Here is a 16,450-nt window from a genome sequence, read left to right as displayed (position 1 = left end):
AACCTTTCGATCAAAATATCTCTTTAAAAGGCGGATATTCTAATAATATTAAGTGCGATTTACTTGGCAGTGAAGTAACAGGAGTATAGAAGAAGACAGCTCATCTGCCAACCAGACGATGTTTTGTGGAATACTTGTAAGTTAAACAAATGATCCGCTCCAATAACTGTCACATATGTTTAATAAACAGCGCAAAGGAAGGAGCCAGAGCTTTTTATCATGTTTTCACGAAAACTCGCCCAATGGTCCCTACGCTTGTAACACCACTTTTCTGTCGCGATGTGTGCAAATAATGCTTGCAACCGCATTACTTACCACCTTTAATAATAAAGTATTTCATTATAAGTTTACGGCTGAATATTCCTGCTCAGAGGAAATGAAAAAAAAAGGAAAAAACACTGAGAAGTTACAACGCGCTGCAATCGTCATTTTATCGCCTTTGTTTGCGTAAGTTATAAACACAGGATATTTTCAGTGAAACAATTTTAATAACCGCGAAACTAGTGTTGGCTAGAGAGATTCCACATATTTAGTTTTTGGTGGGCAACCAATTTCAACAATGCAAGGCTAATAATGCAACGCATGCAGCGCCAATTACGCTACTGTAAACAGTAACATGGTCATTTTGGGCGCGAAAGCTCCTGAAAAATTAAAAAAGCCGACACGCAATCCCTCAGACGTCATTCGCTGCATGAGTACATTGTTGTTGTGAGTGTCATTATTATAGGCTTAACGACTACTGCGTCATAACTGCAGGGCATCCTTATACAGCTAAGTCGCCTAAAATTCATTATCGTCGAGATACTATTTGAATGCTCGCGCGCTATAGCTAACACTGACTCGCACATTTTCAACCGCAGGACCCTTGTACGGTTTGCTCGGCATGTGGCTTTCGGACACTGTTCTGATGGTGGCTGGCGCGCTGCTGTGCGCGCTACCTGTGATGGCCTGCGCCCTGACACAGAGCCTTGGACTCGTCGTTTTCCTGTACGGCATTCTCTTTGGTGAGCACTGTAGGAACTATACAAAAATGGATCGTTACATGAAAACAATATTAACTGTTGGGGTTTTGCATCCCAAAACCACGTTATGGTTATGAGGGACGCTATGATTATGAGGGATTATGAGTGAAGGACTCCGGAAATTTTGACTTCTGGTGTTCTTTAACGTGCACCTAAATCTAAGTACACGGGCCTCTAGCATCTCGCCTCCGTTGAAAGCCGTCGCGGCCGGGATTCGACCCCGCTACCTTCGGGTCAGCAGTCGAGCACCACAACAACTAGAACACATTGGTGGGTCGATCGTTGAATGAAAACGATAAGCTGAAAGGCCAAAAAAGGACGACACGTGAGGACGATACAAAATTAAAATGTACAGTCTCGGCGGAAAAAGAGTGGCACAAGTTAACAGTGGCCGGAGCCGCAAAATTGCGACACGCGGCGACACGAGCACGCCGATAGCGAGACTGCCAAGCGCATTCCACTTTCCAATGCAGGGGTGGCCGTCGGAAAGCAGCCCATATTGCTGTTGGCCCATCCGAGAGCCCATATCTTAAAGAAACGCTTGTTCATTGCTCATCGCCAGATGTGGCTATACACACGATATCCTTTTTGTTTTTCTTTTTTCGCTGAAGTTGCGAGCAACCGTATCTTTATCACAGTTGCCCAGAAAAAGCTGCTTGTTAGAGTGCTTTCCGCCGGCCACCCCTGCTTTGGAAAATGGAATGTTCTTGGCACTCTCGATATCGACGCGCTCGGGAAAAACGCAGCGCCGCGTGTCGCAATATTACCGCTCCGGCAACCGGTCACTTGTGCCAATCTTTTCCCGTTGATACTTTACAGTAAAATCCCGGGCGTGAAAGTAAATCTTCGACTTTATTACAATTAGGTCGATAATATAGCAATACCACGAACATACAGAGACTTCCGCAATGCTTGCCACTACAACAAAGAACAGTTTTATGGTTTGTATTTTCAGAACACCAGCTCAACACGAATAACTTGCCAAACGCGTGGGCACTCATCTTGAGAAGGTGGCCTTGGCGCTCACTTGTCCCTCTTCCCTATGATGGCGTTCCCTTGTGGATTGCAGAAATTATCGAATATATCTTTACCTAAAACCACTCTATCTCTTGGCGCTTGTCAACAGCAGCAGAAGGAAAGAAATGGCCACATTAAGACAGGTTGTCCCCACGGAGAGCAAAACTAATGCGTGAGACATCGTGCAAGTCGGTGGCAGATGAGAGAACGCAGAGGTAACAATCAAAAGAACGCGGAACAAGTCACGATATGTGCAGTGGTCGTCCTGTTGAAAGCCTTCTCCTTCTTCTCTTTTTTCGCGGTGTGGACAGTATTCATTCATCGCTATTTGCTATGCACCGACTATAGTGAAATTACGAGACTTTTACGCACCCGCAAGCGCAAGTAACCTACGTTATCTTCTTAACTTACCGACTCATGATTGCATCTGGACCTTAACTGACCTGGAGTCATTGACTGTCCAACTGTTTCTATAGGACTCTGTGGGACGTTAATCACTGTTGAACCCATTAATATTAGTACAAAAAAGAAAGCGCTTCACGCCGCATCTCTTTAGTCAGCCTCAATTGATGCAGAACAACTGTTCAAATAAAGTTGCTTTCTTTTACAGCAGAGCTGTTATGGTTGAGATTTGCCGTGTGTCGTCGATAGAAGATTATCGTCATTATGAACTGGCATGCGCTCTCTTCGCCCTCTTCTTCACCGCCTTCCTCGTCTGCTTCGCTCCCACAACACGTGCGCCGATGTGTCCGGCGTGGAATGCAATAACTCTGATGGGCGAGAGAAGAAGTACAGAGAGAGAAACAAAGAAAGATAGAGAAAGAGAGAAATTCTTGGCGAGGCAAGGTTCGCACACGCGTCCCCACGATCCGAAGGCGAGCGTCCTAATCACTCGGCTATCCAGGCGCGCTAGCAGAGCGTAGCATAGCCTTGTATAGTATAGTATTATAGCAAGGGGGTCGGAAAGGGAAGTGAGGATGAGGAGGAGGGAAAGAGGGAGGGGAGAACGAGTACAGAGAGAGAGAAAAATATAGAAAGAAACAGACTGAAATAGATAGATAGATAGATAGATAGATAGATAGATAGATAGATAGATAGATAGATAGATAGATAGATAGATAGTAGATAGATAGATAGATAGATAGATAGATAGATAGATAGATAGATAGATAGATAGATAGATAGATAGATAGATAGATAGATAGATAGATAGATAGATAGATAGATAGATAGATAGATAGATAGATAGATAGATAGATAGATAGATAGATAGATAGATAGATAGATAGGGTAGAAAGAGAGAGAAAAATAGTAGGCGAGAGAACGAGAACAGAGAGAGAAAGAAATACATAGAAAGAAGGAGAAAGAGAAAAAGAGAGAAAGAAAGGAAATAAAGAGGAACAGATAGAAAGACACAGACACAAAGAAAAAGGAAAAAAAGAGAGAGAGAGAGCAAGCATGGTCATGTATAGTGTAGCAAGGGGTGGGAAAGAGAGAGGTGAGAGGGTAAAAGCCTAGCCAAGCCAGGACCAGCTATAGGCGCTCACCAGCTCTGCTGTGTGCGTGTGTGTGTAATAATAATAATATCTGGGGTTTAACGTCCCAAAACCACGATATGATTATGAGGGACGCCGTAGTGCAGGGCTCCAGAAATATCGACCACCAGGGGTGCACCTGAATCTAAGTACACGGGCCTCAAGCATATTCGCCTCCATCGAAAATGCGGCCGCCGCGACCGAGATTCGATCCCGCGACCTTCGGGTCAGCAGTCGAGCGCCATAACCACTAGACCACCGTGACGGCGCTGCGTGTGTGTGTGTGTGTGTGTGTGTGTGTGTGTGTGTGTGGTGTGTCCTGGTGACGACAAAATTCATTAAATGCAAAACAGAAGAAGCAGCAATATCCTAAGACATCTCTGAAGCGAATATTCCGCATGTATAAACATGCGTGACAATTAGCTGGGTCACGACACACTACAACGTGCAAGATAACTTTATATGTGATGTAACTGTAACTGTGACATGTAACTTGATAGAACGGCAGCATGGGCTAGTTGGTGATTTGGAATTGACATATTTGCACAGCGCTAAGTGAACGAGGACGTATGAAAGGACCCAACACAGCGCCGGTGTTGTGTCCTTTCACACGTCCTCGTTCGCTTAGCGCTGTGCGAATATGTCGACCCCATAGGCGTGCGCAGGGTTTCGCATCAGCGGGGGCGAACGTTCATCGCAGCGCCCCCCGCCCCACCCTACTAAGTCAATGTATGGGGCTTATTTTGTCACCCCCCCCCCCCTCTTAGGTGACTAAAAGGGTCAGTGTGCGGGGCAGATTTTGCGCCCTCCCCCCTCTTAGGTGATTAGGGTGGGGCGGCCGCCTCCCTGCCCCCCCCCCCCCCCCCCAATGTGCGCACGCCTATGGTCGACCCAATGGTAACCTTGACGAACAGACAGAACATTTCTATATGAACTCATCCCAAACGAGGTGCAAGAGCCCTTCTCAGACTAGAAAGAAAGAAAGAAAGAAAGAAAGAAAGAAAGAAAGAAAGAAAGAAAGAAAGAAAGAAAGAAAGAAAGAAAGAAAGAAAGAAAGAAAGAAAGAAAGAAAGAAAGAAAGAAAGAAAGAAAGAAAGAAAGAAAGAAAGAAAGAAAGACATTCACATGTCAGCATCTTGCTGCTCAGTTGCTGCTCCTTGCGCTGATGGCCAAGCGTATTTTGTAAAATGGGGACCGCTGAGAGAACAAAGACTCCAGTGACGCAAGGACAGCCCCCTATTCTTTCCACCCTGTCACATTGGCATCAACCCGCATCGTTCTTGCGACGGCGCTGGCTGTCCTCTTCCCTGATATATGAGCTCCTGTTGCGTGGCGTAATGGAACACGTGCTCTTCATTCTTTCCTTATTCAGTAATAATCCAGATTGAACTTTGAATCAGCAGTTGCGCCTCCTGTAACATCAAGATTCCGTTGGACTGTGAAATTTGTGGCGCCACACCGCCCTTACTGGAAAGTGGTCTCCAGGGGCGTAGCCAGAAATTTTTTTCGGGGGGGTTCAACCATACATTATGTATGTTCGTGCGTGCGTTTGTATGTGTGAGTGTATATATGCGCAAGCAAAATTGAAAAATTTCGGGGGGGGTTTGAACCCCCCAACCCCCCCCCCCCTTGGCTACGCCCCTGGTGGTCTCGTCACGAAATTCAGAATGTGTAAATTTTTACGCCTCGTTTTGTCTCTTAATGGGAACCTACTGCTGTACAATGAACATTGAAATTTATATATAAGAAATATCAATTTAAGTTGACTAAGCGTTTTTCTTTAGTGTCCCCTTAACAGCGTTATTTGTCACGTATCCGGCTTTCAGGCCTTGGCTTGGCCTGCGTCGATTTGGTGCCGTTCACGGTGGTGGCTCGGCACTTCGTTCGCTACCGTGGCACGGTTATGGGATCAGTGTTCGTGGTGACCGCAGCATCAGGATTCATCTTCCCCCTGGTTGTTGAGGCACTGCGGAAGGCGCTCCAGTTCCACTACGTACTGCTTACACTAGGAACCCTGGAACTGACCATGCTTTTGGGCTGCATCTGCGTGGACCGGGTACCCCGAAGCGACGACGCTGCCTCCCGTTCCAACGGCTACGTCGAGCCGGCTGCCTCGCTGCCTGTCGCCATAGGAAGCACGCAGAGTTTGGAGAAGGCTTGCATAGTAAAGTCCCTGGCTGTCACTGGGTAAGCTGTCGTTCACTTTTTCTCAGTGGCAGCCCAGCCTTATCATGCGCCAATGAGACTGGAAGGAGATATTGTTTATGCTTTAACATTATTAGACAGACAGACAGACAGACAGACAGACATACAGACAGACAGACAGACAGACAGACAGACAGACAGACAGACAGACAGACAGACAGATAGATAGATAGATAGATAGATAGATAGATAGATAGATAGATAGATAGATAGATAGATAGATAGATAGATAGATAGATAGATAGATAGATAGATAGATAGATAGATAGATAGATAGATAGATAGATAGATAGATAGATAGATAGATAGATAGATAGATAGATAGATAGATAGATAGATAGATAGATAGATAGATAGATAGATAGATAGATAGATAGATAGATAGATAGATAGATAGATAGATAGATAGATAGGTTCTCCATGAAGTCACGCGACTTCGGCTACTGTATTTATTGGCGTGCTACTAGCACTCGTTAACACTGACTAATACAGGCTATGATGCAGTCGATATGCCTCGACAGCTGATGGTGCTAAGCTCGGTCCATTACGGTATACTGACAGCCTAGTGCACAAACCAAAAGCTATCGCCCTTTTGCATCCATCGAAAATTTAAACTAAGCCCTCAGTATTCGTGTAGAAGGGACGAACAAAATTTCTGTAATTGGATAATGGTTTTGAGCGATTTGAGTAAACTTTGTTTCATTTCAGTGAAACCTGTTAAATTATTGAGCGAGAAGCTGTGATTTTTTTAATTTGGGCCCTCTGAAAAAGAAATGCACACATCTTATATAACAAACAACCTGAAATGGTAACTTCATATCTCTACTGCTCCTTAAGAAAGGCAAGAAAGAAGCCAACGTAAGACTTCTATAAGAGGATATTGAAAGTGACTTTAGGTCGGCATACGCTTCATATAATTTAAATATATATCTCGATTATGTGAGATTTGTAAATGCTAGGTGCATAAAGTTTAAGATTCAAACAAAAGGCACATGCAATACGTCACATTTCTGAGCGTCTGATCATTAGAGCTGTGTCAACAAAGAAACTACGCCTGGCTTTAATGTCAAGTTTACGATTACTCAGTTATATTCTATAGTTATGGAGTCAGGGTCGTGGACTTCATGACGTGGAATTGTGAATACCTAAACGCGGGTGTGACTCTACATAAGGGTATGCAAACAAGACACATGTTCATGGGAAGAGGGAAGCTTGAAGTGATGAGAAGTTGTCGAACAAGAAACGCCACCTTAGCCCGCCTATAGATAAGGAAACTATAGTATGCACGCGCGTTTGTATGCTATAGTTAAAAGAGAACTGACGTTTTCCATTTGAGAGAACTTAAATGAAAGGCATACCGCCATGATTAAATATATTGGGATTGCTTGCGCGCTACTATTGTCAAAAACTATGACATCATTCAAGCCATAAAACCTGGCCGGAGCAACCATGGCGTTTGAATCTATCTACCTAGCATGTACGGCTGAGGGATACTCATGTAGCATACGCATACTGTTGGTGTGGCTTAACGTCCCAAAACGGCTAAGGCTAGGAAAAACGCCATGGTGGAGGGCTCCGGATAATTTCAACCACCCGGGGTTCTTAATGTGCACTGACATCGCACAGCACACGGGCCTCTGGCATTTCGCCTCCATCGAAATGCCACCGCCGCGGCTTAGATCGCACCCGCGTCTTTCGCGTCAGCAGCCACCGCGGCGGTGACGGAGAAATTTTGTCTGCCTACTTAATTGCTTTCCCAGTAGAACTGTGAACATTTCATTATCATATTTCATTATCAGCGCTTTTCCCCTGTTTTAATGCAATTTGTTTCACTCAAGTTTGCCTAAAGATAACACTCGTTCTCTTCATCTGGCGCGTAAGTTCCCTCGCAGAAGCACCGGAGTCGCATGAGAGGAAACCGCTGCTCGGAAATGTACAGCCGGTGAAAAGCAAACTGGCACGCAGCCTGCGTTCACTCGTGTCCTGGACGTTCTTGCACGTGGCGGTTTCACGTGCTGTCTCGTTCTTGGTGATCACCTCGTTCCTGCTCACCGCCGTCGACTTCGGCACGGACAATGGACTGGTCAGCTTCGAAGCGGTTGCCTTGGTCACCGCCTGTGCCGTCGGCGACTTGGTGTCCAAAATCGGAATCGGCTTCGTCCTCGACGCGAAGGTAAGCCGCGCCATTTCCAGCCTCACTCATGACGGTGCTCCTGAAAATGAGGATCCGAAATTGCAGCCTTCCTAGACTATAGGCAGCCATTTAAAAATAATGTTCTTACTGCAGAATCAGTCCATGGTTAGCTCGCCTGTTGGCTTCGGCATCGAGATGGCGCGGGATGAACACCGTAGTCTCACATGACGATGTCCAGCCCCACTTCAAGCAAGCAATCTGTCTCCCTATTTGGCCTTCAAATGTGAAGTAATCCACCGACTCCCCTTACCAGCTAAGTCCAACGTAATTTCAGCAGTCTTCGCGAGATTGGTTCCGAATAACTAGATACAAGGGCCACCCATAGTCGTGCTCAGGATTCCCCATTTGGAGCGCGAATACGAGAGAGGGAGAGTTCTTTATTGGGACCTGAGGAGATGGATCGTGGGGGCCTTATGGGCTTCCTCGGCAACCATACAAGTGCACTTGCGAGGTGCCCACTACGCTATAAATCACTGGGCTCCCACGCAGAGGGCCCAAGTTCGAACGAGCCCCGTTCCATCCCGGATATTTTTCTTATTTCGTTTTTTTTTTTCTAATTCGTGCGATAGCGGTTAGACACCGGCGCCGGCGGCGTCGGCCAACTACGGCGCCAAAAACGGCCGTTGTTGTGATCTCATGACAGCTTTCGCTGTAAAAGGAAGCGATGACGTGCTTCCCACAATGGCATGCCTTTGGTTCCCGGCTTTCCGGGGGTGAAAATGGGAAGTGAACCACTCTTGGAATGCAACATTAGAGGTCTTCGGCCGCCATTATCGTCAAAAACATGCATGGCCATAACTTTTCTCTTTAAACAATCACGTGACAGGTCCGACTAAGCAAAGGCATATGGCAGGCTTCGCCGCCCCCCCACCCCAGATAATTTGAAAGAGTGGCTGCCCCCCCCCCTGCCCCTCTCTTGCGCACTCCTATGGGGCCACCAGCGCTTTCACGTCGATATGGGTATAGGCCTATGCCTACCCAGGCGCTTAGCAAGGAATGTAAGCCTGTGGCTGCAGCGAGACGGCGCTTCATTGCCAATCATTTTAACTGCGAAGCTGTTTAAGCTGTCGGTAACTTAACTGTGATTCGTCGTTGCAAAGCTCCTCAGGTGGGTACGTACCACAGGAATTGGGCACGCGCCCCACTACCGTGTGCAGCAAGTGCGAGTGTTAAACGAAAAATAACACGTGAAAAGAAAGAAAGAAAGAAAGAAAGAAAGAAAGAAAGAAAGAAGAAGAAAGAAAGAAAGAAAGAAAGAAAGAAAGAAAGAAAGAAAGAAAGAAAGAAAGAAAAGAAAGAAAGAAAGAAAGAAAGAAAGAAAGAAAGAAGAAGAAAGAAAGGAATAAAGACATAAAAACATCACAAGACAGAAAAAGATAGATAGGAGAGAAAGTGAGAGAAAAGAAAGAGAAAGAGATAGAAAGAAAGACGAAGCGATACACAGTGAGAGAAGAGAGAGAGGGAAGAAAGAGAAGGAAATACAGAAGAGCGAGAAAGAAAGAGAAATAGATAGAGTGAGAGAGAAAGAAATAGAAAGAAACAGATACAACAAAGATATCAAGAAACAGAGAGAAGAAGGAAGAAAGGGAAAAATAAAAGGAAGGCCGCCCAGCTTTCCTTCAGGCTTGGCACACTGGTGCGAAGCTGCCATTTTTAGTTACCAACCACTCTGCGAGTGCTGGTTGTGCAGCCGAGTAAACATAAGTCATTAACCGCTGCCCGTTAGCAAAGGCGCAAGCAGTTAGCAATTGAGAGATTAGGAAGTCAGCAACAAAGGCCAAAACAGAAATTGTAGCCACTTCCTCTCTACCACATTGTTACATGCCTTCCTTAACAATCTGTTAGCATGGGATAAGACGCTCTTTTTCAAACATTCAACGTTTTACAACTTACTAGATGATGATGAAATGAACTTTATTTGGTCCTGGAGAACCCCGATCAGACAACCCCCGAAGGGGGGGTTCCCGCCGCAGTTGCTGGCCGCGCCCACGCCGGTACTGGAAGACCGTGGCCCTCCGCCCGTTCGCAGGCCTCCTGGACTGCCGACAGCTGGACTGAGAGCTAGTGGCTTTTAAGAGCCCTCTCCCAGTCCTCTTCTGTGCTGAACTTTGCGCTAAGTACCGCCGGGCACTGCCAGAGCATATGAGCGAGTGTGCAATTATCCGCCCCACAGCTAGGACATCCTGATTTATGCCTTCAGCAAAGTGGCTAAACGTGCTGCGAGACGGGAAGGAACCTGCCTGCAGCATCCGGAGAACCGACGACTGCGGCCTAGTAAGCTTGGAATGCGGGAGGGGGTATCGCCGCCTTGACAGTTGATAGTGCGAAGTAACTTCGTTGAAGGTGCCAAGTGGATCCCTGAAGCTCTCCGTGAAGCCGCCTCCGGACCCGCCCGCACCACCGCGGCACGTGATTTCTCGCGCACGGTTATGGGCAAGTTCGTTGACGTTGGGAACTGTCGGATGAGCCCCTGAGCCCATGTGGGCCGGAACCAGGTAATTGTGTGAAAGCCTCCTACACCCCTCGAACTGAGAATAGCGGCAGCCTCTCTTGAGACCACACCCGAAGCGAAGGCCCGGAGGGCAGCCCTAGAGTCGGTGAATATCTTAGGACGCGAAGGGTCCATTCATAGCTAGAGCTATCGCTACCTGCTCTGCCCCGTACCCTCCAAAAACTTTCTGTGATAGACAGTGCCGTCTGGAGCGCTTCCCTCCACCTCAGCATCCGAAACCTGTCATGCACCAGACAGTAATGTCGTCAGCATATAGGCGTGGTTTGTATTGGCTACAGTGGAAAAGACGCTCCTAGAGGCCTTTCATGGCTATGTTGAACAAGAGAACCGAAATTACCGCACCCTGCGGCGTGCCCCTCGCAACCAGGGTGAAGGTTCCCGATTTTGACTGCCCAATCTTTATGGGGCTTTGCGGTCCCTGCGCCCTTGACAAGGAAAAACGTTTCTAGTGCGCAGAACGTTGAAGAAATAATGGTATAACACGAACGTTTCTTCAGACGTTTGCGCACTAAAATAATTTTTCCTCGTCAGAGATGCATTACCAACCAACCCACGCAGTATCACCTTGATTCAAAGTGCGACAAAAGGCGAAGTTAGTTTCTCAAGAGCTCGCATGAAAGCACTATTGGTTAGTCCTATCACATTAGGAATAAATTGATACCCAATTGAGCAGGGATTATTCTAACAGCAAAGAGCCCTTCTAGGACACTTTACCTGTATTCTACACGGGAAGGCATCAAATAGCGAATACACATTTAATTATGACGTGAGACAGGTCCGAAATGGGCGCTATATAAAAACCGAAAATTGATACATTACATCAGCATCTTGCCTCTTGGTTATTTGAATCTCTCCTCTGCTCGGTATCGTTTTAACGTTTTTGTTCTACACAATACAGGTGCTGATTCACGAAGCTTAATACTCGGGGCTTCGCCGTCCAGGAGCTCTCGTTGGTAGTCACGGTGCTTGTCAAGAAATATTGGGTTCTCCTGTGAGCTCCTTCTTCACGGGGCTCACAGGGGGAAGTCGAATATTCGCCTGCCACCGTCATGGTAGCCGAGCTGTTCGACCAACAGGCGCTGCCGCTTAGCCTGGGCGTCACCAACTTCGTCGCCGGCATCATTTGCCTCGTTCGGCCGCCCCTTGTCGGTGAGCGAGTCGTTTATTCTGGATTACAAACAAAAAAAGTTTAGACAACTGCTCCCGAATAATAAGGGAACCAAGTACCTGTGGTTCATTTAGATGCGCCTTCATTGCGGCGAACGTAAGCCTTGCTGTAAATTCGAAAAGCCAATGTTCGCTGGTAAATACAAACTCTGATGTGAGCTAATCTCAATGTATAGACCTGCAACGGCGTTATTTGTATGACGCAGTTTGACACCTCAAAGTGAATGACCAAGTTAAAAAAAAACTACGCATCTCCACGAAGTGATCATAACGATGGGCGAAGCTCTGGGTATCGTATGGGTGAGTAACCGTACGTTACCAGAGCGTTGCCCCATATAATCTAAATTGAGTGACATAAAGTGACATGAAGGAAAGGAGATTACTTTTAAGGGCTCGTTTTTCTTTGTTAGACACAATATTAATGAAAACTAACAGACAATAATGCCAAGGAAAGCATAGGGGACGTTATTTGTAGTAATTAAGATATAAATGTGAAGAAAGTAAAGTGGACGAAAAGATAACTTGCTGCCGGCAGGGACCGAACATGCGACATTCGAATAACGCGTTCCGATGCTCTACCACTGAGCTACGGCGGCGGTCATCTTCCCGTCCACTTTATGGGGTATATATGTGCATTTAAACCTAGGTGTGTTAGTCAGCGCCGATTGCAGCCCTGGCGGCGAGTGTGGAACACTTCTCGCCGCCATAAAGTGATAAAGTGACATAAAGTGATATAAGAGTCGACGACAAAGCTAGGTCCTAAGGTCCATAATGGCTGCGTTGAAGTCGCTGACTAGTATAAAGGGTTTGTGCTTGTAGGGGTTTTATATTGGTCTGTCACAATGATGTTCCTCTATTGTAAACCTTTTTTTTGTTCACTTACGCACATATGTGTTCGACTATAGCAACGGTTTTCTATATACCGTGACAGCGGACAGTGAAGTCGACCACAAAAGCTGGATCATAAGGCCCATAATGTGTACGTTGATGTCGCCGAGTAGGGTTTGTGCTTGTAATGTTTTTATATTGTTTCGTCACAATTATGAGTGATATTAGTCTACTGTCAAACCTGATGTTTCGGTTTTACACGGTGCTGTGCCGTGCGCACGGATGCCAAACGGACGGACAAACATCGGCCTTAAGGTTCGCCTCTAAAATGTCTAAGGCTTACATAATAGAATTTTTATTTATTTACCGGCGGCTTCGAATGGCGACAGGCGTGGTTTCTGTCGCCTAATTTTGTTGATATCCAGGCAAATGTATCACGTTCACCCACGGATCAAGAAATACTTCCGAACACATCCAGTCTCGTCTCGCTTTCCTCTTGCCTATCAGTCTCACGCCCCGTTATCTGTCGTGTTATCTTGAGCAGTACGCGCGTGTCCCGCGGTGCGTAAGGCCAAAATTTATACCGTTGTCGTGCGGCGTGCCTTGCACTAGCCAAGTGCACGTTTGCTCTGTTTAGTGAAGGTGGCGTTTCCCCTCTATTTAAGCTCTTCACGTTCCCAGGCTACACACGAGATGTCGGCGCTCGTACGACCTATTTACTAGCCCTCGCAATTGTGAACGCGTTTTCACGCTCACGTGGACGTTCAGTATGTCTTGCACAAGTTCCGAACACGTCGCAAAGGGAGCCACTCGGCGCTTTCCTCAGGTGAGGCACCGACGTACATTTTCTTCATTTTAACGAACGACAGAAGAGGAAAGGATCAAGGACCCTTTATCCTTGTCAGACCAACATAGTGGGAGGCAACAACAGTGAAGACGTGGAAGGCATAGAAGGACAGCTATGTGTAGTTCTTAACTGTAGTGCAGTAATTATGACATACATGGCAAAGAATTAAAGAGGGCGAGAAAACTTGCCTTTGGTAGGACCGAACCACAGCCTCGGATACGCGCCTCTACCAGTTGGGCTACGACAGCGGTCGATCCTCCGTCCACTTTAGTGGGCATTTCGTGCCTGTAATCCTGGGAGTGTTCGCCAGCGTCACTCGTAGCCATGGCGGCGGGGTGGACACTCCATTTTGCTCTTTAGCGACCGTAGCACGCGTCTTTTTAAGAGCTTGCAGCTGACCAATAAACACTCGGGGCCAATAACCTGAGATGTTTCATTTGAAGATTCTCCTACCTTTGGTACACTGTTCAGGATGAAGATAGGACTCATAGTAGTACAGCTGAGATACCAATGCGACCAGAAAAACGACATTCTCGTATTTGTCACTTACCAAAGCGCCACTGTTGCTTGGTGAAGCGAGAAAAGGCCGAGAAAACGTAAATACAGCGGGCGGTCGGCCCCTCCCCGAGTTCCTCTGCGCCAAACGCCGCGACGTCGTAGACCTTGACGGCATTCGCTATAGGGCCTCCATAATTGCGTAACGGTAAAAAAAAAACTAATTACAATCGCGTTCTGCTGTAGACCTAACGTACCAAATTCAGGAAATGCTATAAAGCCATGATGGCCAAGAATACGAAAAAGAAAGAACCTTGAAATTCGTGACATCATGCTGATATTCTGGTGCTGAAGTTTCAGCGCTGAATTCAAAACGAAACTTCGGCCTTTATTGTTTCTTCTGATAATGAGACTTTGGCAGTAAAATTGGCACTAGAATTCTCGAAGAATAATTTATCCGTTAAACTGACTTGGTGCAGTTAAGCGCACTTATGTCATATATATATATATATATATATATATATATATATATATATAGATATATATATATATATATATAGATATATATATATAGCCCGCAAGGTGGAACAATATACCCTTTCCTTATTATGGGACTCCGAAGATAAGTACGCGAATCTGCTAACTTGTCTACCATTTTCTTCCAGATGAAAACAACCAGGGGGTGCCGCAAGGATAAATATCGAGGAAAGAAGCATAAAAGAAAAACGGCTGTGATAGAGAGAGAGAGAGAGAGAGAAAGAAAAGACGGGGAGGTTTAACCAGAAGAATTCTCCGGTTTGCTACCCTGCACGTGGGAAGGGGGAAGGGGATGTAAAGAATAAAAAAAAGAAGAAGAGATGTGACGACACCACGCGACATATACAACAAAACAACAAAAAAAACACAAAGTCTTGACCATAGTCCAAGTACTACACAGCACATTTCTGCCAACACTCGGAGTTTGTCATTGAGTCCGGTTGCTTGAAGAAACCGCAACAACGCCCTCAGAGCGGCTCGGGCTGCAGACCGGGTGGGCCAGGGCCCTAGGATTTTGTTCTCCGTGAGAGGGCGGTTGTCCAGCTGGCCCAATGCGGCCGAGAGGGCCGCTCTTTCGGAGTTGAAGCGGGTGCACTCACCGAAAGGTGCGCGACTGTTTCGCTGCACCCGCAGACTTCACACGACGGGCTTTCAGCCATTCCAAAAATAAACGAATATGCATTTGAGAAGGCCACTCCCAGGCATAGACGGACCAGCAGGGTAGAGTCACGTCGTGATAAGGTAGACGGGATGCGTAGTTCAAGATCAGGGTCCAAGGCATGCAGCCGTGCACTTGTAAATGTCGATAATGACTTCCACAAATCCATCCAACGTTATACGACGCGGGCTAGCACACGAAGTTCTCTTGCGACGTCCGATCTTGACAGGGGATGGTGATACGGCTGACACCGTCATGAGCGGTTCGGGCAGCCGCGTCCGCTTGGATTTCCCTGAATGCCACAGTGACTAGGCAGCCAGTGGAATATTATTCGGCGCCCTTCTTCTATTGCGTCATGGTGGATCTGCCTGAATTTCCGCGACGAGCTGCTCATGTGAGCCATGACGTAAAGCGGAAGGCAGACTTTGTGACAGCATGTTATTTCTCCCAATGGTGCTAACAAAGAAGGTGTTCTGTTTATCTTTTTGGTGATATTTTGTCTCAGTTGCACTCGTAAGACTGTATGACATCGCCACACGCTACGCAAGGCAAAAATATGCAAAGGCATATGCTGAAACTCACCATCGCAACAAATGAAACTTCAAGCGAAAAATCTGATTTCAAGAGTCGTGTGAAGTATACCTGCCATGACAAAATCTTAGTTGTCGCACACAAGTTAAACAGATGAGCCAACTTGTTTAAGAAGTGTGTGTGTGTGTGTGTGTGTGTGTGTGTGTGTGTGTGTGTGTGTGTGTGTGTGTGTGTGTGTGTGGTGTGTGTGTGTGTGTGGTGTGTGTGTGTGTGTGTGGTGTGTGTGTGTGGTGTGTGTGGTGTGTGTGTGTGTGTGTGTGTGTGTGTGTGTGTGTGTGTTGTGTAGCGTTATAACCTGCTCCGTTACCTCGACCGATGCTGAAGGTAAAAAAATACTGATGGTGAATGTGGCACAACGCTCCGAAATACGAAAGGAGGATGAATCGATCGCGGTAATATTATCATCATACGTAGCGACACGTGTGAGATGTCCGGATGATGTTGTGCGCTCTGGGAATCGCAATGGCGCCACGTGAAGTACTTCTGCGTTCTCGTGTGCTCCTTGTAGACAGCATGCCATAACTTCGGGCCCCTCATTTCTAAATTCCCTGTAAGTGCAGTGGGGTCAGCAACGTTTTTTGTGTTCTTGATTGATAGCTGAGCCCTCTGGACATAATATACCTTGTTTAGTTAGTACAACTACTAACGTTATCATAGCTAACTCCATACTACAACCAAGATAGCGAATGTGTGAGAAACTATAATATCCTTTCTTGTAAAGGTGTATGGCCTTCATGATTTCATGTAGAAAGCGCATCTCAAAAAGACCGCCAAGATAACACCCTAATTTTTTTGACATGGTGCAATTAGGACAGCTATGCGCTAGGACATTTTTCATGCCC

General features: G+C 46.4%; 1 protein-coding gene across 1 annotated transcript in view; it reads left to right on the top strand.

The window, feature by feature from the left end:
* LOC119386287 (monocarboxylate transporter 2-like) overlaps window positions 1-15,329 on the top strand; it is a 28,819-nt gene extending 13,490 nt beyond the window's left edge. Inside the window, exons 3-7 of the mRNA XM_049414292.1 lie at window positions 861-1,004; window positions 5,401-5,761; window positions 7,661-7,952; window positions 11,505-11,634; window positions 15,247-15,329. Of these exons, the coding sequence (XP_049270249.1) occupies window positions 861-1,004; window positions 5,401-5,761; window positions 7,661-7,952; window positions 11,505-11,634; window positions 15,247-15,329 (1,010 nt within the window). The remainder of the gene's footprint in view (window positions 1-860; window positions 1,005-5,400; window positions 5,762-7,660; window positions 7,953-11,504; window positions 11,635-15,246) is intronic.
* Window positions 15,330-16,450: the final 1,121 nt, after the last annotated feature.

Source organism: Rhipicephalus sanguineus, chromosome 3 (genome assembly GCF_013339695.2).
Source record: "Rhipicephalus sanguineus isolate Rsan-2018 chromosome 3, BIME_Rsan_1.4, whole genome shotgun sequence".
Classification (NCBI taxonomy): Eukaryota; Metazoa; Arthropoda; class Arachnida; order Ixodida; family Ixodidae; genus Rhipicephalus; species Rhipicephalus sanguineus.
This window is presented reverse-complemented; position numbering and strand designations above follow the sequence as displayed.